The sequence below is a fragment of the Ctenopharyngodon idella genome, chromosome 7 (assembly GCF_019924925.1).
Source record: "Ctenopharyngodon idella isolate HZGC_01 chromosome 7, HZGC01, whole genome shotgun sequence".
Classification (NCBI taxonomy): Eukaryota; Metazoa; Chordata; class Actinopteri; order Cypriniformes; family Xenocyprididae; genus Ctenopharyngodon; species Ctenopharyngodon idella.
Window position 1 is genome coordinate 46,288,423 of NC_067226.1, and position 23,352 is coordinate 46,311,774.

Consider the following 23,352-nt stretch of genomic DNA (forward strand, 5'->3'; position numbering starts at 1 on the left):
AGTTCACAGATTGGAGGAAAAAAAAACCTTGGGAGAAACCAGGCTCAGTCGGAGGGCAAGTTCTCCTCTGGCCAACAAACAAACAGTGCATGATTATGATTCAGGCAGCATTACAGGTCATAAGTCAGATTGGATCAAAATGACCATTGGAGGGATGTTTAATCAGATTATCTATACAACATGTATCTCCACTGACCTTGAGAAGTGTGCGTCAGGTGCGTTCTGTGAACATGCAACATTGGAACCCAATTTAAAAAGTCAAATTCAAATATCTAACAGATATGTAATGATAGAATTTTATTTATGGTGTTAAAGCTGACTATATTGTTTTGCATCATTTTGTAATGAATCATTGTTTATGAGGAAAAGGAGCTTTTCCAGGCCCTTTGAAAAATGTGTTTTTCATCTGACAGCAATGATATGAAGATAAGATAGGAGTCAGATCATATCCCCTGTTTACAGCTGGTATTAAAGGATTGGTTCTCTTTAAAATGAAAATTACACCATGATTTACTCACCCTCAAGCCATCCTAGGTGTATATGACTTTCTTCTTTCAGATGAGCACAATTGGAGTTATGTTAATAATCACCCTGATGCTCCAAAGCAGTGCACGGAAGCTACTAGTTTGAAGCTTGAAAAAAATGTGTATCCATCCATCATAAATGTACTCCACATGGCCTCGGGGGGTTAACAAAGTCCTTCTGAAGCGAAGAGATGCATTTGTGTAAGAAAAATATCCATATTTAACACGTTATAAAGTAAAATAGCTAGCTTCTGCCAGACCGACTTCTGTATTCAACTTATGAAAAAAGTGTAACTGGTGTCGCATAAGTTAGGCTTGTTTTGTAAGTTGAATAGGGAAGGCGTAGGATGTAGCGTAAGCTTTTTGAACTCCAGTCTGAGAGGCATTACACTTTCTTCATAAGCTGAATACGGAAGGCGGTCTGGCATGTTAAATATGGATATTTTTCTTACACAAACGCATTGCTTTGCTTCAGAAGGACTTTATTAACCCCCCGGAGCCATGTGGAGTACGTTTATGATGAATGATGCACTTTTTTGAGCTACAAACAGGTGGTTTCCTTGAACTGCCAATTATAAAGCTTGGGAGCATCAGGGTGATTATTAATATAACTCCAACTGTGTTCGTTTGAAAGAATAAAGTCATATACACCTAGGATGGCTTGAGGGTGAGTAAAGCTTGGGGTCATTTTCATTTTAAAGTGAACTAATCCTTTAAGATGCATTTTGGTCGATCGGATCACAAGTGGACAATGCTAAATACAAGTGTAAACAGGGTGTAAAGCGTTTTGAGCTTGTCCACTTTCGACCACTTCCAGAGGTAGTGGAAAACACATGCGACTGGATTGTTTCGTAGTGTAGACGCTCATGTGGTCGAATGTGTTCAAACAGCCGCAAAACACCACCTGCTCTCCACCTACTGATCTAATGCGTAAACATTATGGGAAGCGCGCTGGTCAGACGGGATTTAAACTTTGTCGGCTGAAGACCCAAGTTTGGTTTGAAGATGAAAAACGTACCAAGCACAATGTTATCTCGCCATTCCTGATTTCTAACACACACTCACAGCGTTTGGCTGGTCTTAAGGCTCATCAGTTCAGAAATGAATGCTGCTGCTCTCCGTGTGTTTTTCCGTCATCTCTGGGCGCATTCATATGTAAATTGTGCGAGCTTATTTTGTCCATTAGTTCGAAAGGTCTGAAAAAACCCATACACCTTCCCATAAACCCTCCCCTCAAAGAAATCAGGACAGTAGTGGTTGAAAGTGGACAAAAAGAGACGGATTAAAACACCAGGTGTAAACAGGAATGTGTCTCCCTCGTCTACTTGTGGTCCGATCGACCAAAACGCATCTTAATACCAGACGTAAACAGGGACATAGATACTTGGGACTGGGCTTTTTTTTTACTTCGACCACCTAGAAACCATCCTGAACTCTAGTAACTATATAGCAACACCATGGTATACCCACAACACCCTAATATCATGATGGCCAGGTTTATTGGGAGAAAAAAAACATTTGCTTTTGCTAGTGGTGCATAAATTCTTCTCACTTCACCTTTAAATGGTCATATTTCATAATCTTTCCTCAGTAGCCAATCTGCATTTTCAACATATGCATGTTTGTTTGTTTTTTACACAGAATTGAAAGATTGTAGACATTCCATAAGCTATATTTGCGCCATTTGTCTTGTTCCCAAAGATAGCAGGATATTTCCTCACTCGAAATACCTTCTTTGTCTTCAGGTTTTGCACCCAGATCTGGAAGGAGCAGATAATGCCTTCCCACCCCCTCGTTCTGCTCCATCCAACCTCAAACTGCTGGTAAGAGCCACTTTTACAATCTCGCAAAGTAACACGTGAAAGTTGCGGACACGCATGTGCCCGACACGGGAGTCTCTTACTGGGTCTTCAGGGGGCTGGAATGTCTGTTTGTTAAAGGAGTTTGAACTCCCATCACGTACGCAGTTTATTTTGAGGCGAGAAAATTTTCACGCTGACTCATTCCATCCTCATATGTTCATCTGGAATGATTCTCAGTCCCCTTCTATTCTGGCTTTCTTGTTTTTGACAGGATAAGGAGGTGCGGGCGGTCTTCCTGCGCTTGTTTGCACAACTCTTCCAGGGCTACAGGTCCTGTCTGCAGCTCATTCGCATCCATTCCGAACCTGTGATTCACTTTCACAAGGTGAGAAGAGGGCGCTGCTCTGCAACTTTATGATGTTATAACTTGTTTGCAGAGTAAATGGCCCCATCAGCCCAAGAGCGATTAGGAGCAATTACTGTCATCATGCCAGATCAGTCCAGTAAACCTGCAAAAGGCTTCTCACATTCTTACATAATGACTGTACGAGAAGGATCTTCTTTTCAACAAGGGCTCTATAACAGTTCTGCAGGGGTCTGTGGACAGATATACAGTATAAAACACATTGGATATTCTTTAAGTTTTTGAAAATTAATTTCTTAATGTGGTATATTAATGACCTGTAAAAGGAGTAGTTCTGCCAAAAATTAATTTACTCACTCTCACCCATATGACTTTTCTCTGTGAAACACAAAAGGAGATAAGCATTGTAATAGTCACTCAATGAATGACAACTGGTGCTTTCAAGCTTACATGGATGAAAAAAACACTACGAAAATATAATGAAAGTAACCAATGCAATGCTTCTGCTATACGTCTAGTCTTTTAAAGTCATATACTATGGCAAGAATTCAAAGCAAGGCACTACTGGAGATTTTGGGCTATTTTGCTTCCATAACATGTCTTCTTTCAGACTAGTAGGAAGAAAACATCCAAAATACATATTCAAGTTTAATTTATTACACTATCTATTTGCATAGATTTCAGTTGCAATACATATTTTTAAAGGCAGTTTTCTCAAAATGATTTTTTCTCCTGCACTGAGCAAGAAATCTCCACTTCAGCAGCACATTCATGCAGTACACCAGACTTTACAGTTTTATTCTGTCTATATTCTGAAGGTTTTACAGAGAGTTTTGTTCATATATCATTTGCCTGATTTATATAACATTCATTCCTAAAATTTCTGGCTGTTGACAGTATTTTCTATGGAAGCTTGTTTCTGCCACTGAATAAAAAAATAAAAAGTTATCTCGCAATTCTGACTTTTTTTCTCAGAATCATGTGATATAAACACAATTGCAAGTTATAAAGTCAGAATTGAGATATAAACTCGCAATTCTGAGAAAAAAGTTTTTTTTCCCCCTTTAGAATTGGACTTTATAACTCGCTATTGCAAGTTTATATCTCATATTTGTGAGAAAAAAAGTCAGAATTGTGAGTTTATAACATGCAATTCTGACTTTATTTCTTGCAATTGTGAGTTTATATCCCACGATTGTGAGGAAAAAAAAGTCAGAATTGTGAGATAAAAAGTCGCAATTACCTTTTTTATTTTTTATTTAGTGTCGGAAACCAGCTTCCATAATTTTCTGATTTCAAAATTCAAAACCCCCTCTTTAAAAACGTTCAACTCTTATATGTCAACAAAATGAAACGCTGACTGAACAATGTTCAGATTTATTTCCTGGAAATGTATGCAAATTAGTTCATATTTAATTAGATAAGGCTTCATTTCATATTTAAACATAAAAAACCTGTAATACATAACAATCGTCTTAATGTAGTGTAATTAATCAGCCTGGGTGATATCTGTGATGTCAGGGGGAAGTCAAGATTAACAGTGAATAACGACATGAATTTCTGTCTGTTCCTCCCACAAAGCTATCATATGCTGGCAAAATGAGTCACAATGAGAACAAAAACGAGATAGTTATTTTCACATTCTGTATTAAAAAACCTTCAAAATGATGTATGATTTGTTGGAATCAGATAAAAAATGACTGAGCCTGTTTGAAGTCGATACAGTCAATTTTGAGAAAAATCAAGTTAAAGTTTTCTGAAGGTTCTAAAACAAAATCACCAGCAACCAAACCTTAAAATCCCTGGTAATACCACCAAATTTGACACAAACCAAGTCAAAACCAAATATCTATTGGAAAAATATATATTCGTCTTTTTTTCCATGTTTAACATTAATGAAACAGACAGCCTATGTATTAAGATCTACTGTACCGAACGGATCTAATATACAGTAAAGTTACACATCAGATGTTTTTCCCCAACAGTTAACTAAACGTTCACTTAAAACATAACAGATAATGTTTGCATGAATACTCGCCAAGACAGATATTTTGAAATACTGTAATTCTGTGTAAATGTGTATATCAGGATCACGCGCTGTCTGAGGCGTCTTTGGATGTGTCAGTCAGCACGAGTAAGGTCGTTTTGTTTACATCAGCATGAGTCTGAAAATCACATTTCATTGGTTCAGACTCATACTATCGAGAATTCACTATGATTATTCACAAAGTGGGAATGCTGCGCTTTACAACGATACCAAACTTGTGCTGAGAGGAAGCGGCAGTCGATGAGAAGCGAGAAGGAAAGGTACTCCTCTTAGAAAACATACAAATAAAGATACTTTTAGATGTTTAATTGCTATTTGGAGCATTGGGATCACTAGATGAGGGCTTAATGAACTCATTTTTGTGAAAACCTGAAATTCGACCAAATTTGACATTTTTCACTTTTGTTTGCCTGTAGCTCGAAATTAACCCATGCGCATTCCCACTCATTTTTCCAGCACGGGACACATCATCATCTTACTCTGAGCAAAGTAATTTGAATGCATCTGACATCACAATTACGACTTCACAACTCTTAAATACGATCTTCACATAAGCAAATATTAATCTGATGACCTGTCATGTTATACAGACCGCCGAACATGTCGCGTTGATGTACGGAACAAACAACTCTGACTGGTTTGAAATACAGCGTTGTTTATCTTACCTTAACTCGAGGCGGTTTGCACTTGTACAATCACCTGCCTTTTCATGGTGGGTTTGGGTCAGGGCCAGAGAATGAAAGAATAATCTCATTAGATAAGCACCGAGCTTTGCCTCGTCCACGTTTTGCTTTGAAGTGCTTCAGTGCAAACGTAAGCGCTCATTCCGATGGTATCGCGGTTAGTTTGTTTAAAACACTTTGGTCCGTCGGATTGTCCCTGCAGTGAGCCATATGAAAAGTATCAAACTTGCATTCACAAGTGTTATTTCACCCCCCAAACTGTTTTTGTTTGTGTCGGCCAATGTCTCTGTGGCAACGTCTCAATACGACCCTCATAAAGCACCCCACATGGCTCAGATTATAGCACAGGAATGCTTCACTTCTCGAAACCGAGCATCTGCTCCGAAATTTACTGGCTAATGCTGCAGGGGATCTGCTTAAAATATACACGTATGCCTATCTTATTTGATGTATCTGGTGATGTGGATAACAAACATCAGACTTTGTTTCTTCTGGAGGTTGTTTTGTTCAGAAAAATCTCTCTGCATCATTTGAAGTGGAAGTTTACTTTGATCACTGACCTTCTTTTCTCTGATATATACAGGCTGCCTTCCTGGGCCAGCGGGGCCTGATAGAAAATGACTTCCTGACCAAGGTGTTGGATGGCATGGCCTTTGCGGGATTCGTGTCTGAACGGGGCCCTCCGTACAGAGCCTGCGATCTGTTCGATGAGGTGCAGTACTTCTTTAACAGTAATAGAGGTGCAGAAGTGCATCATTCATGGGTGCTCTCCAAATGCAAAGGCTGTTTAGGATAAGTTCCTTTGGGCCACATCACATGTAACTGCAGTGGAAAAGGTGGTCACACTTTATGTTAGCTGGTCTTAATTACTATCCAATTAACCATTTGATACAATATACTTATGTACATACATGTTTGTGCATTGTACCAACATTTAAAGTGTGTATTTAATTAACATTTTAACTTTACCCCTAACCGTAACCCAACCCAATCTAACTCTAACCCCTATAATCCTGACCCTACCTCAAACTCATTAGCAGTAAATATGGAAATTTTCCAGAACAATCTGTTTTTGGATTACGAAATCAGATTCCAAAAATTAAGTACTCATAATTATATTATATTACATTCTATAATCAGACTACAGTTACTTTTTATTGATTACATGATTACATGTTATTCCCACAATGGCAGTAAATTATTCATAATTCATTGACTCTTTTTGAAATTGTCCTTTTTATAACTACTACTTGTATACATTCAGAAGCTCTTGCAGATTTGTGGAATTACAAACACACCAGCCACTAGTCATGTGACTATCACTGAAAACTGAGACAGAAATCATTTCAATTTTAAGAAGTGTTTTCTCAACATTGCAACACTGCATATCTAATCAGATGCTGACGAACACATTAATTATTATTTGAGTTATCGCTCAGTGAGTCATTTAACCATGTGTTACTGTACTGGAAGGTTTTATCTTTCAATAAAGGTTTTATCTTTCCTTTTATCTTTCAAACACTTTAAAATGTACAAATTCACATAATTTCATATTTACATGCAATGCAGGGATTCCCCAACTTTTTTGTCAGCTGAACCTCTCTGACGTAATTAATTTACTTGAAGTACCCCCTGAGATTTTAAATTAAGAAGGTCTATATTAAAATATCACTAAAAATCAATAATAATAATGATAAAATTAAGTTCACGGTTCTCTGATGTCCGTTAATGGTCACATGACATGCAGGAAAACAAAAAAATATTTTTAGTATTTTTTTTTTTATTATTATTTTGATTGTTTTATTTAAAAAATATTTATTTTTATTTTAATATTTTATGATTTAATTACTTAAAAAGCTTTTCATTAAACTCATGAACCTCAGTCTGGGAAACCCAGACGTAATGTAATATTTAATGCACTTCAAAGAATGGAATATATTTTCTTTCTCTTCATATTTTATCAAAATGATACATGATTACACTATTCAAATCAGTGAGCCTCATAATGCGATTATAATGCGATTTTGGCAGTATTACTCTTAAACTTTACCTCGTGTAAATGCAATACTTCGATTAAAGTAATGCAATTTAAACTCGTAGTAAGCATAATCGCGTTAAACTAGGTGGTGTACGCCGATTTTAATTGCAGTATACAGCCATATAAACAACTTAATCGCATTATTCCCGCTCTGACCAAAGAGTGCATGTGCTTGGACGTACACAGATGAGTAATGAAAATTGCATGTAAACTGGAGTGAAGAGTAACATCTTACTGCGATTAAGACCTTACTCTGATTATGAGAAGTAATCACATTATTGGTGCACATGTAAAGGTAGTCAATGTGATAAACGAGTTAGGTCAAAAGTAATCTAAAAGTAATCAGATTATATTACCTTAAATGTGTAATGTAATGGATTACGTTACTAACTACAGTTTTTGTCATGTAATTTGGAATCGGTATCTGACTACAATTTGTAAGTAATCGACCCAGCACTTGTAGATACACAGTGAAACTGTAGTCTTGTAGGTATTTAAGTTAGTACATAGTAGCTAAGGCCAAGTAATATAAAGTGTGACCGAAAAGGCAATACAATACAACAAGATCTGTGAAAAAAATCTGTCCAGGATGGTGGAGAAAGCAGGAGAAATGCTGGTTATGTTGTAATTCATTTAATACCTAAAATAAAACAAAATAGTGCCAACTAAATCTATTTTTTAATGCTTACATCAGATATAAGTCCCAAATGATGGACTGTACACTTATACTATGTACTCTACCATCTAGTAACTTAATTTTATTAAGTTTATTTGGTTACACTTTATTTTAAGGTGCCGCTGTTACAGTGTAATTACATAAATCAGTACTGAGTACATGTACTAACTGTAGAGTTAATTGCTTGTAATTATGTATTATTTATTTACTGTTATTACTATAGTAAGTGCATTTAATTCGTAACTATGTCATATCAAAATAAAGTGATTCTGGTTATTTCGTCATCCAACATTGGTGCCTCTTCCTCTCTGCTACATAAGGAAAACTGTGGCAAAGTGCAAGAAATGTCCGACATTCCACACTTTGTTTCATCCGGATATTTGAAATGCATTTTCTCATGGCGTTTGTGTCTTAAAGTCCACCTGTGGTGGAAATCAAGTTTATAATGTTGTTTATATGTCTGGTGTTTTTAATATGCTTTAAGGCAAACCATGTGCAAATTCATAAGTCAACACCATTACTGAGTATTTTCTCTTTAAAGCTGCAGTAAACCAAAGACAGTCTCAAACCCGTGGTTTGAAATCGCTGGTGTTTCTGACGTCACACTACCTTGTAACCAATCACGTCAACATGCCGGTGGGCTTTAGCATATCATTAACTGACCACGCAAGAGTCTCAAAAGAAGGTTATCCCGGTATATTTTTCTGTTGATATGAAAAATTGGGTAGATTTAGCAATATGGCAGGTGTATGATGCATATTACAATGTTATGATGAACTATATGCCTTTCTCCATTGACGTTGAAAGTGTTTGTAAGGATACTGATTGTTAAAAGGCAGCTGTCTGACTCATGAATGTGAACATTAGCAACACATTATTAGCTGTTTGATAATGAAGTCAAGCAAAAGACTAATCATATTAATTACTGGTATGTGTCCGGCGTTGTAAAAAGCGATAGCATTGTGCAGTGTTTAGCTCAGTAAGTTGACCGAGTGGATCTCATCTGAGCTTGTGCGAGTAAGTGGAGGCGGGGCTAATTATCATATTCATAGATCCTTGTATGTTAAATGAGGCAAGGGTGTAGAGTTACATTCAAGCTATTCTAAGGCATTAAGAAAAAAAAAAAACCTTTAAATATGTCATTTTGGTGATTAAAGATGAGTTTTAAAGGGCAAAATTATTGACTACATGGGGACTATTTTTGAAAATATTAATGAAATGATGAAAGAACAAGATGGAATCAGAATGAAATTTGTGACCATTTCATCATGTACTGTATGGCACGATTCAGTAAACAACCGTAATCGGATCGAATCATTGTTAGAGCAAATATTTACTCTCCTACTAAGTAACATCATTCCACAAGAGGAAGATAATACATGTGTGACTCAGCCGAGTGAAATTCCAGCTATTGTTCTGGGTTCTGTTAAATCAATTACAGGTGGAGAAACTGATTTCTTGTGCACATTGTAGCCACAGATTCATTGGTTTCTGCATTAAACTGCTCTGTTTCTGTTCTATAGCTGGTGGCCTTAGATGTAGACCGCTTTAAGGAGGAAGAGGAGAACCTGGTCAAATTCCAGAAGCGTTTGAGAGAGCTGTCAGAGCAGCTTTACAAAAACGTAAGCACATGACACCATGACACTCCAGTGGTTGTATTCTCTGTCTTTTGGTTTTGCCAAGTTTTCTACCCTTGGCACACTTGATGCGTTTTATTAAGAACAGTTTCAGAGGGGCATTTTTTTCCTCATTAAAATGTTTTATAAATAAAGACTGAATAGTACTTTTGACGAATATGTTGTGAATGCTGAGATCACATGACCTGTCAAATACTAATCATTGTATCTTGATTACACTCCCTGTTATTGGAAACTTTCACTCACAGAATAAAATAAACATAAATGACTGCAAATAGCACATTTACACAGTGGAGATTGTCGTACTCACAGAGTTATGCTCTTAATGAGTGATGGTGATTTTTTTCTTTTCGCTCAAAATTTTACAAAAAACAAAAAGGCGCTGAGCCGGAAAACATTTCTAAATCCTGAATTTCAACAGTTGTGTTGTCATGCATTCTGTAGGAGAACCCGAACCCCCACATGGCCTTCCAGAAAGTGCCTCGTCCCAGCGAGGGCTCGCACCTGCGGGTGCACGTGGTTCCCTTTCCCTTTCTGGAGGAGGAGAGGGTGGAGGAGTTGATACAGGAGGGCCTGGCCAAGCAGCACACCGCCCCTATCAGTACCCGTCCAGAGAGGAAGTGTGTGGTGCCCGCCGGACCCCCTGTGGGTGAGTGACGGGTTCATTACACAACCCATCTCTCTCATCATTTATATATGTATATTAGAGCTGTCAATTTAATGCGTTAATCACTGAGTTTTTGTCTCATATCTAAATCATATGATATAAGCTATATCACATGATTAACGAAGGCAATATCACACTAGTGCTATTTTTCTGTCTAGAATCGCACGAGTGCAAATGTGATACTGATTTTATACAACGGTTCCATAAATCAGAAGTTAATATTGTGTTATTTTAGACACAATATTGTCTGTTTTGCTCAATTTTGCCAACTAAAATTTAAAGACAAAGCAGACCTGTTTGTCTCTACGCAACACACAGCGGTGTTTCATTTCTGAATCCACATATTGAACTAATCGGGTGAACCATTAAGCTTGTTGAACTTGAAGCGGTGCTTCACGGAGCCGTCTGCTCACTCTCGCGGGACTTTGTTGTCATACACCAATCGGTCTGTGCAGCGCCGCTTCGAGTCCAACAAGCCTAATGATTCAATGGACCGTTCATAAAGAGAACCATTTACTTCACTCCTGAATGAATCAGCAGTTTGAATTAATCAAATGAATCGAATGAATGAATGAATCATTAAGACATTTACTGCCACCTACTGGCAGTTTTAGTTTCTTATATTTAGTTTCTTATAAAATAATTTCTTATTTCAAATTTTGATAGTAATAATAAAAAAAAACAAAAAAACATTAAAGGTATAGTTCACCCAAAAATAATCAAATATTGAATCAAATCAAATATTTCTTGCTGAAGCTACTTTTGTAAAGTCTATTTGATGCTTTACACAACAATGACTTTAAATTATCTTTTGGGAGTAATTTCTCAGCCAAATTGTATGTGCGATTAATCTTAAAAAAAAAATTCCACAACTGTTTTTAACATTGTTATTAATCTGAAACGTTTCTTGAGCAGCAAATCAGCATATTAGAATGATTTCTGAAGGATCATGTGACTCTGAAGACTGGAGTAATGATGCTGAAAATTCAGATCACAGGAATAAATTACATTTTAAAATATATTCAAATAGAAAACAGTTATTTTAAATTGTAATAATATTTCACAATATTACTGTTTTTTTAATCAAATAAAAGCAGCCTTGGTGAGCAGAAGAGACTTCTTTTAAAAATATTAAAAAATCTTACCGATCCCTTTTTATATACATACATACATGGTGCTTAATTATAAATAGTGGTTCTTAGTATTAAAATGGTGGTTCTTGCTGCTTAATATTTTTGTGGAAACCATGATACATTTTATTCTTTGATGAAAAGAAAGTTCAGAAGAACAGCATTTATTTGAAATGGAAATCTTTTGTAACATTATAAATGTCTTAATCTTCATCCTTTCTGAATAAAAGTATTAATTTCTTTTTTTTTTTATCTTACCCCAAACTTTTGAATGTTTTCCTGTATTCAACATTCATAATAATAAATAAGAAATGTGTATGTGTGTATATATTAATTTAAAGATGTTGTGAAATTAATTTGACAGGTTAACATGAGTTAAAGTCAGCATGAAACAGAAGTTTAATTTTGGTTGAAAATGATGAAGACAGAACATTATTATAGAAAAAAATGCAAATAAATGCATTTGGAAAATGAATCGATTCAGGCTGACTTTAAATTTCAGGGCTGCTGCAGCTGATCAAACTCACATACCTGTATGTTTCTAGTATCTCTGAAGACCTTGATTGACAGGACGGGGCAGTGGCCCTCCAGGGCTGGATTTGAGGAACCCTGATTTAGTGTTTGGCAGACAAAAAAATGCTGTAAACCTCTGATTTACTTATTTGTTTAGTAATGAGCATAATGTACAGTCACTGTTCATTAATGCAAAATAAACCTTGATAGGGTGATCATGATCCTGGTGCAAAGCAAAGATTCTTATATCATCCTGAGGGAGGATATTTTGCTTATATAAGCGGTTTATTTCAATAGTTATTGACTTACATTGGTGTCTTTTATTTTTCCAGACTTAAGATGATGTGTTGCAGTGATTTTATCACGGTTAAGGGGTTTATAGTCCCTCCGCTTTGCCTTGTGTATAATAATACATTGCCTCTTCATTTGTTATCGGTTCTTATCTTTTATGCAGTATCTATCCTGGGCAAGGCCAGCTCGGTTTTTAACAGCGCTCGTAGACTGGAGGTGGTCCGGACGTGCATCGGCTTCATCTTCGACAACAAGACTCTGGAGACAGAGAAGGTGATGCAATCATTACTGTGATGACAGAAGGATTAAACCCACATATTCTCTTGCACATCTGGAAAAAGACAGCATGCAGATTAGCTCGCATTAGCGAAGCCGTTCATAGCACGATAAGCAAAGCTCTCCAGCTGCAAGTCGTACAAGCGTAGGAGGAAAGGGGTGAACAAACAGTCACACATATTCTTCTAATTTCCCTGCCCTTATCACTAATCCTAATATTATTCTAACATTAACCGAGACTGGTGTTTGACTAAAGCATCTTAACATATTTTTAGTCTAAATAACTTTGTGCAAATTACCTGTAGCAAAGGAAATTTGCTGACAGGGGATGTTTGGAGCCTGCCATCATTTGTGATCTATCCCCAGTGTGTTTGCATTGGAATGGTAGCCAGCTACCTGCACACATTGAGTTTAAATTGTAGGTTATACGATGCAAGCTTGCATCCCTTTACAGTTGTAAAAATGTTGTGCTTGCAGCTTAACGGCTTCTCTGAGCCAGTAAAGACATCACCTCCACACAACCTCAGCCCGAGTAAACCTGAGCGGAGGGTGCTGCCACTGTCTAGACGTAAAATCTCATCAATAACAACCATTCTGGAATTTTAACTATGGGTCAGAGGTCAGCCGACTGGATTTAGCTGGAATGATTGCGGCCTTTGCATGCATATATTGAAGCGAACCACTTCTGTATCCAGATGAGGGCGGCCCAGTGTTTTTAGGTGAATGGTACACGCTTGAAAAGCATATGTTTCAGTAATACCTTGACACTGCTGTTTCTTCAGACGCTCCCTGCGGCTCTTCGGGCCCTGAAAGGCAGAGCAGCACGCCAGTGTCTGACCGAAGAGCTCAGCCACCACGTCCGGCAGAACCGTGCCATTCTGGACCACCAGCAGTTTGATCATATTGTTCGCATGATGAACTGCGCTCTACAGGTGGGCATCAATATTTCCAGAATTTACTACCACAAAGCACCAGAGCAGTTAAAGTGTTTTACCTATTACCTAAAATTGTGTCCATTAATGCAGATTGTCTGTTGTTCTTACTACTTTGAGTAATGATAAAGGATGGAGCAAGATTTGTTTTACAAACTTTAATGTTTCATCAGTCATTCACGTTAGTGCTCAGCTAACGTTAGCACTATTATTGATACAGTTAAATGATACAGTTCCCACATGTGCACCGCAATAAATTAGAAATATACACATGGGTTTGTTGATGGACATACACTTGTTAATGCTGATGGTGAGGAATTGCAGTTGCAACTTCTCATGATGAAACTGAGTCAAACTGAGTAGCGTATCACTGAGAAACGTCCTGCTCAAGTCGTCCTTGCAATGGAGGTTCGAGTTGAATAACAAGTTCTTCCAATGTTTCATTATCTGACTCGTGGTCGGATTGATATAGTAAAATCGACGCCATTGTTACTTGCAATGTAAGCGGTAGACCAATCACAACAGACTTGGCTATCTGGCCAATCAGAGCAGAGCAGGCTCGCGGAAAGGAGGGGTTTAGAGAGACTGAATCATCGGACAAGTTATTTGAGAATCGTTGAAAAGTGTGGTGATGTGCAATGTATATTATGAGAAAATGAAAGCGTTTTTTAACCTTTGATGCATGTGAACATGTTGTAGGAGACCTACAAAATAAAATTAGGAACTTTTCAAATAGCACTTTAATCAAGTAATATGAAATGCTGCAATGCAACATTAAATTTCCTGCAGTGCTTTTCAGTGGCTGCCACTGCAAAAAAAAAAAAAAAAGAAGCAAAACACACACGCACACACACACGCACACACACGCACACACACACACATATACACACACATATATATATATATATATATTTTATATTTGCAAAATACTGACAATTCAAACACTGGTATTAAATTGGAATAGGAGACAATACTGTAACAATGAAAAAATTCACACTTTAATTTGAAATACATATTCACAAAAGAGTTTTATTGTAATGAAAGTGCTTTTAATTTTGAACAAATATTATATTTTAAAATATTTTATAATCTTTTTAGTAAATATATAGACAGACAGACAGACAGATAGAGTTAAACTGCAGGTTAGTGGGGGATGAAGAATGTTAGTTATGCACAGTGATTGACATTAACACTCGCCAAATGCGGGTGGATTTCAGAAATGGCATGTAATGCAGTCACTCCTACTCACTCCTTTTAATATCGATACCATGGGGAAAAACTGCACTATAGATATTTTTAATATTATCTCATAATTTGGCAGCAGGTTTATTAGGCTGCTGTCACTTTAAGACCTGATGCACGGATCCATTATACTGTTACACATGCTCTTTCTTTCTCAAGTATTTACGTTCACTTAAAATATAACTGACTGTGTTTATGTGAATACTCACCAAGTCTGGCATTTTGTCACTTTTTTGTGTGTATTTGACTGTTTAAGTGCAACAAGCAGTGAAAAAGAACACAATTTAGCACGAGACCGTACTACGAAGCAGTTTATGTGCATGCACGTTGGCTGAAAGTACAAAAAATCAATATTTTTGACAACACTACATTGCACATAGTTTTTTTTTTTTTATTTCAGATGCCTTTTTAAAAGACTACTATTGAAAAATGTATAGCCTATATGATGTATAAAATTAAACCCACCAAAGGAGCTAGTAGGAGTGACTGCGTTGCACACCACTGTTGAAATACACCTGTGGTGGGTGTTAAGAACAGAATATATACATTTTTCAATTGTAGTCTTTTAAAAAGGAATCTGAAATAATAAACTAAGTGCAACGTACTGTTGTCAAAAATATTGATTTTTCGATATATATCAATACTGAAATATCTGAAACGCTTCCAATACTCATTTTCCTCAGAATAGACACACGATACCAGCTGATCTTTCTCTCTCTCTCATCTCTCCGACAGCGAGTCGACACACAAACCCGTCTCCCCACACTCACTCATTTCATTTGCTCCGGATGAATATTGTTAGTGTTACAGGGCTTGAATTTCGGCGTGAGATTGAGTGTATAGCGCATAGTTTTACTCATTCCCACAGATTTTGTGCTCAAACCCAAAGTGCGCGCACATAAAGCTGCCTCTCAGTACTTCATTGAGTTCTTTTTCACTGCTTATTGTGCTTAAACAGTCAAATACACACAAAATAATGTCAAAATGCTGGTCTTGGTGAGTATTCATGTAAACACAGTCAGTTGTTTTAATTGAACGTAAACAGTTGAGAAAGAAAACGCATGTGTAACAGGATAATGGATCCGTGCGTCAGGTCTTAAAGTGACAGCAGCCTAATATACCTGCTGCCAAATTATGAGATAATATTAAAACTATCTATATGGCCGTTTTGGTATCAATGTCAAAATTGTGGCCAGTGAAAATTCTGAGTGGAAAAACACTAGCCACAGTGGCTGCTGAGCAAAAATGTTAATGTCAAGCTCTGGTCATGCGTGTCCTGGAAAGAGTTTCTTAAAATGTATATTAAGGGTAAACCACAAACTGCCATTTAGGGAAAATCAGCAGCTCTTTGTTCTCCCTTTAAAATACTGCCGACAGGACCTCCTGATAGGATCTATGACGTAAAGTAGGTTATTAATTAAATGCAATGCCTGGAGTCTTTTAAGAAAGGGAACAGCAGATTTAGTGTTAAACAAACATCTCTGACAAGGCAAATCGAAATGGACCTTTTCGTTTAAAAGCTCCAGATTTTCCAGAATTTTTCAGCCAGCACTGTGCCTGTATGACTTATTGTGCTGTTTTATTACACTAAAGGGAATAATATTGCTTTAATAATACCCAGAAAGGTATTATTGCTCGTTACAATTTAGAACATCTTACTGATCTATAGGTGCGCAGCTTCCTGTAAGAGGGACGTTTGATTTATGCGAAGCTGTTTGAGTTTTGCATTACTATGTCCTTTTCTTGTCATAGCACTTCATGACTTATTGTGTGTTAGTCCATCACATTCCTTTATAAACTGTCACAATGCCATTAATCTCAGAGCAGAGTGGGATCCCGCTGGTAGTTCCTTGTGTTTTACAGCTTCACGTCGGTGTGTTGGGGGGATTTTAATGATGCTGTGCTGTTTAAACAGCTAGTGACTTTTATAGAGTCACTGGACATTCCGAACATACTTTCGACAAAGTAATACAGACCAGCTTGGGCCACGGATATCAACATCTGCGGCCGAGAAGAGTGGGGTTGTTAGATGAAAAAGTTTTGAAAACACAATTTAAAAAATATCTACATTTTATATACATATATAAAAAAGTTCATAACCAATGGAGAGAAATATTTTTGTATAGCTGTCATCTGATAACTAAGCCGTACGCAGGTCTGTAATGTATTGTTTTCCATTATGAGATGAGATACAGATGTGGAGCAGCTTTCAAAAGATGAAATGCATGTGCTATCTGCTATCAGAGTCTGTTAATCGAGATGAGAGACAGAAACAAGCATGCTGGGCCCAAGCAAGAGGGATTTCATGTAGACCTCCAGAGACCGTGTCAAGGGCAAAGGTTGTTTGGCACCAGAGGCAACAACATGACATGAAACGGGTGAAAATGACAAGCTGTATTATGTAGAAGTCTGAATAACATCGGAGAAAGCAGCATGGACGGTCCATGTGTCTGATTGTCTTTGATCTGCTCTTCCAAACCTGTTGGAATGAATCACCTGCGGAACGCAGAATGGCAGTGTCGCGTTCTGCTCTTTTGATTCAACACAGTTAATGTTAATGAAAGTTAATGTAAACTTAATGATGCGGCATGACACAGACAAGGAAATGAGACAGTTATTCTAATACAATACAGTGCAATACATAGGGCTCTATGAATTCCGTTTTATTTTTTCCCAAATTCCATTTTATTTTTTTCCAAATTCCATTTTAATGGTTAAATAAAATTTTAGTAATAAAAAGCATGTCTAATTAATTGAAATCATGAAACTTATACAATTTAACAACAATTTATTAACAACAATTTTTAATTTAAGTTTTCTGTTTTAAGCTTTCTGAATTCCATTTTAATTGTTTAATTAAATTTTAATGATCAAAAAGCATGTATAATTAATTGAATTCATAAAAACAACTACATTTATTAATTTTTTAGGGCCCTACAGTAATAGGGCGCTATGATTTTTATTTTATTTTTTTCAGAAATTCTGTTGTGTATTTTAATTTTTATGGCAATCAAATTGAGGCATAAAACATACATTTCATTTATCTTTTAATCGTATGAAATTAAACAATTTTTTGTCAAATAAAGTGCTGCACAACAGAGCTTTACTGTTAAAATTAAAACATGGAAGAAAAATTGTGATTATTCCTTTAAAAAAAAAAATAAAGTTTTAATAATAATTTATTATTGTTAGTGTAAGTATTATTAGTATTACTACACTGAGACGTAGCTACATTCTACAGTGCAATAGCAATATATTTCTGTCAGAGTTTCTTCAAGTTAAACCAAACTTTTATTTTGACAGGTTGCCGTGACCTTTGAGTTTCTGAGTTTATGATATGACGATCTTTTTTCTCAAAAGAAACCATAAAATGCTCATGAAGTGATTCTCAGAGCGGCCCTGGAGATGTTCATGCGTTCATGTCCTCATATAGTGAGGCGGCAGAGGCTAAAAACACCGCAGGCGTCACATGCTTTAGTGTGTGTGTATGTGTTTTAGAGGAAACCGCATGTCTGGGCCATTCATTCACACACAGACACGTATGCAGGATTCATATTTAAAGGTGCAGTAAGTGGTATTTGAACAATGCTGTTGGACATTGTTGATATTTGAAATCAACCCAAACAAACCCACCCCTCTCTTCATTGCTCGGCCTCCAAAACTCACACTCCAATTCTAACCACCCTGCTCCGAGTCGGTCTCAAACCCCGGCCCGATCGCTGTTGGCATGCGAGGCGAGTGCATTACCAATGACGCTAAACACCTCATTCTCTAGTGGCCGTCAGTGCGCAGTCGTTTAACAGCAGAACTCTCACTATCTGGCCACTGTTACACACGCAATGCGAGTGGATGTCTGTTTATCACAGCTGACGCACAACAAAATGCTTCACGAAAAATAAAGCACAGTTGATGAATGAACGACAAGGAAGCACAAAAAATGAACATACAGTACACACGAGTCTGTACTACTTTTTATTCATTCATCAAAAATGTTCATCAAAATTCCATGACATTCCGCGTTATACAGTAAATTCCATTTTTATGACTAGATTCCGTTCTTCTAACCCTAATTGATGGAGTGTGTAGCTTTTCATTTCTTAAACAACCATGTAGGAAGACACATCATGGCCATATTCCAGGATGACAATGTCAAGATTCATCAAGCTCAAATTGTGAAAGAATGTTTAGGAGGGAGCATGAAAAATCATTTTCACACATGAATTGGCACCTCTGAGTCCAGACCTTAAATTCATTGAAAGTCTTTGGGATGTGCTGGAGGAGACTTTACAGAGCGCTCACCTCTTGCATTGTCAATACAAGATCTTGACCAAAAATTGATGCACCTCTTGATGGAAATAAATGTTGTGATGTTATTTCCATCAAGAGGTGCATCAGGTTTTGGTCAAGATCTTGTATCTGCAGTGACTTTCATCATGTTTCCTATAAAAACATCTGACGTGTTTTAAGTTTTATATGGCGTCATAAAGTAGCATAAACCACACAAAATCCAATCAGAGCAGTCAGACTGAAATGGATTTTCAGAAATTGGATTTGATTTCAAACCACATATGAATGAAGATCAAAATGGATGTGATTTTTGCCATTCACACGCACTGATTCCAATCGGATGTGCACAAATATCAGACATGGACTGACTGCGTGAGGCTTATGTCACTGTAAAATAAAGCGTTACCCAGTTTTTAGAGACTTTATGAGGAATATTCTCCTCCTCACTGGAAATAGCAGAGATCATATCCGACACTACCGTACTGTTGGAAACTTTTGTTTTTGTTTTATATAGGACATAAATCTTCCACCTCAGATGTGGCTGCAGTTCTTCTTGATCTTCACTGTTGTTTAAATCTCTTTGGAGCGTTTGGTATTTGAGATTTGTTGGGGAGCTTACATAAATTTTAGGCTCCTGACAGGTATGCGCTGTTTTCGAAGAACAAAACTTGCATTACAGAGCAAATAATGTGAGTTCATGTGATAATCTTGCTCACAAGATCAGGGAAAGTATCGCAAGAATTTTTTAATAATTGTCATGTTGCATTTCATGGTAATGTAGGGCTGCTCTTTGCACTGCTATATTGTGCAAAGGCAAGAAGTGTTATAAAAGATCTCCACATTTTCAGGATAGTTTGTCATGACTCTGTCTCATGTGTGGCGCCGAGGTCAATGCATTCGTCTCAGATGAGCTGTAAGACAAACAAAAATAGCAGATTGCCTGGACACCCTAATTGCTTTCATATTACACTGCAGGCGCTGTCATCGCCTTCGACGAAGAGCTACAACAGACAGCAGTGACGCCAGTGATTATTCAACTTATGTTTTTTTGTTTATTATTACATCTGCGCTAAGAATAGCTGGGGACTTAATCGCACAGACACACGCACACGGACTTTTTAAATGTTTCAGTCAAATTGTGTTACATGCGTGTTCTAATTATTTGCTCCAACTGCGAGTGATGCAACAAACTAGACTGTCTCAAAGCAGCTTTACATTAAAATTAACAGTGGTGCAAATGAAACTAATTCAATTTAAGCTGTAAAGCAGCTCTACAGAAGATAATAGTGCCATTATGCAGCTTAATTGAGTTAAATGTTGTCTAAATTCAATTCAGTAAAAGTGTCAATGTTTCAAAGTTCATCAATTACTAAACGAGTTCAATTATCGGCTATAAGCAGCTCTACAGAAGACAATATTGTCATTATTCAGCTCAAGTCATTTCAATGTTGATTCAGTGTCGATGTAGCTTTTGTGTCATTATCCAGCCCAATTTAGTTTGAATTTTGTTCTCATCCGATAGTGTCAATATTACTGAAAATTGAAAATTGAACTAAATATTCTACACTGCAAAGTGAACACATCAGTTATAGGGGCTTTGGCTCTGGAGGAACCTTTTCATACTTCCCAGAACTATTTGTGGAAGTACCCACTTTTTGCTGTGTTCGCACCGCAGGAACTAGGAACAATTTTAGTTCTAGGAACTCCTTTTGGGGGAACTAAATTAGCTCCTACTCCAGAGTAGGGTCAAACCCAGCTCAATAGGTATTACCAGTGACGTACGTGTACGCTGATTGGCCGAACGCACACGAAACACCAGCACTCGCCATTTTTACACACAGGTTATAGCCTGTATATTTAGGCTATCATATACTGTCTACTTTCTTTGTATAACAGTTCTGTGTAATAACGTATTAGACAGAACTGTTAAACAGATCATAAACTAATGGAGAATAGGAGCACTGTGTGCTCAGGCTCTGGCGCACAGTCAAAATAAAAGTCACAACAACAAACGCGGGTTACGTCACTTCAGAGTTCCTACTGGCGGTGCAAATGCAACCAGGAAAACGGGCCTAGGGGAACATTAGTTCTCGGGAAACCACCCTGGTGCCTAGTTCCTAGAACTACCCGGTGCGAAAGCCCCTTATGAAGATGTGTAGTTGATAGTTCAGTGTTCTAGTTTTGTCACACTACGTAACTTTCTTACAGTTTACATGGGGTGTAACTTTTATATTTAAATTGCAGAATCTTTATTGTCACCAGCCTTTTTATAAGGGGTTTCACTAAGGTCCTTATCCTGCTTATTGGGCCTAGGGTCCCAGTGAATCTAAGTGACGACTCTGCGTTTATTTAGTAAATTAAGGGTACGTTACACGACAACGATGTACTAAAAACTGAAACTTTTTCTTTAGCGATCCCTGTTCACGCGAATCCGCGAAAACAATTAAAAATGCTGTATTATTCATGCCAGGCCAGTAGTTGGCGATATCACTTTGTAAAGAAACACTATACACATGCGCATGATGTCACTGCTTTCACAAATTCATGTTTTTTGTAGTTTACATGGAGACAATAACGGTATTGCACTTTGAAGTCAGTTTTTAAAAAATTGTGTTTTCAGGCCCCCAAAACGCCATAGTGTAAATGAATGGTTAAAACTAGGGCTGTTCAAATATTATGCGTTCAAATTATGCATTTAACACACTTGCTCCACCCCAGACCTACGTTGGTCATCTGACATGACATTACAGTTGATTGATGACAAATATGATGCAGGGCGAAAACATTGCGCTATGAAGCCTATAGAATGTAGTCCCTAAAATTCAAGATATGGGGCAAAAATGCCACTGTTTAAGTTTGTCTCATATTTACATCATATGATATAAGCTCTATCACACAAGTCATGAGTGCAATATCACACAAGTGCTGTTTTTGTCCCGAATTGCACAAGTGCAAATGCAATACTGATTTTACACAATAGTTCAATAAATAAGAAGTTAATATTGTATTATTTTAGACGCAATATTGTCTGTTTTTGCTCAATTTTGCCAACGAAAATATAAAGACAAAGCAGGACTGTTCATCTCCGAGCAACACGCAGCGGTGTTTCAATTCTGAATCCATGTTTTGAGCAAATCGTGTGAACAAATGGTTTAATGGACAATTCTTAAAGAGAACCATTTACTTCACTTTTGAATGAATCAACTGTTTGAACAAATCGAATGAATGAATGAATGAATGAATGAATAACTTAATCATTAAGACATTTAACGCCACCTACTGGTAGTTTTAGAGTTTTATTAGAGTATAATTTAATTTAAAAAATAATTTCAGATTTCCATATTAATTAAAAAAAAAAAAAAAAAAATCATTAAAGGTATAGTTCACCCAAAATTCGAAGTTCAGTCATCATTTACTCAACCTTATTGTCCAAAAGTTTGTGAAATAAATTCTGTGTTAAATCAAACAAAATATTTCTTGCCAAATCTACTTTTTGTAATGTCTGTTTGATGCTTTACACAATAATGACTTTAAATTATATCTGGGGGGTAATTTCTCAGTCAAATTTGATTTGCGATTAATTAGATGAAGTAATCACCACATCATATAATTAATTAGATTAAAAATTTGAATCGCTTGACAGCCTTAGTTAAAACACATAAAACGTTTTCTGTTTTTAATTAAAAACTGTGTTGTGTAAACGGTCCCCTAAGTAAAATCAAAATTCATTAAATCATATTTCCTTTCTAAATAGTCGAACAGCAAAGCATCGTAAATTTCAAATTATTCTGATTAAAGGTTTAAAAAAACAAGCTATATTTCTTTTTTTTAATAATCATGTAGAAAAGCACCAGGATAAGTACATTTTTATTAATAAATTAATCAGATTAATTCACAAAAGGTTTAAAGTCAGATTTTTTTTTTTAAATATCTATGTAGGAAATCATCAAGATGTGGAAATACTTAAAACTGTGTGCTGTGTGCATTTGGATTTGTGATAGTAGCAAACACGAAAAAACGCTTGTGACATCCATTCCTGCTTCCCTTAATCATCACAGTGCTTGTTTAAATGCTAGACGACATTTATTGTTTTTTTTCTGAAGTGTTTGTTATAGTATGTAGACAATTTAATTTTCATCAAAACATGCGTATGATCTCAGGCGTCTGGACTCTGGGTCCATCTGTTTGAGATCGGCCGGTTTGCGTAGCGTGCGACAGATGAAGACAGAGTCATGGTACCACA

General features: G+C 36.7%; 1 protein-coding gene across 5 annotated transcripts in view; it reads left to right on the forward strand.

Moving 5' to 3' along the window:
• sbf2 (SET binding factor 2) overlaps positions 1-23,352 on the forward strand; it is a 159,357-nt gene that overhangs the window by 63,169 nt on the left and 72,836 nt on the right. For all 5 annotated transcript variants that reach the window (XM_051898456.1, XM_051898458.1, XM_051898457.1 and 2 more), the window contains exons 10-16: positions 2,270-2,347; positions 2,598-2,711; positions 6,004-6,132; positions 9,658-9,756; positions 10,216-10,420; positions 12,536-12,645; positions 13,431-13,580. In XM_051898456.1, coding sequence (XP_051754416.1) covers positions 2,270-2,347; positions 2,598-2,711; positions 6,004-6,132; positions 9,658-9,756; positions 10,216-10,420; positions 12,536-12,645; positions 13,431-13,580 — 885 coding nt within the window. The remainder of the gene's footprint in view (positions 1-2,269; positions 2,348-2,597; positions 2,712-6,003; positions 6,133-9,657; positions 9,757-10,215; positions 10,421-12,535; positions 12,646-13,430; positions 13,581-23,352) is intronic.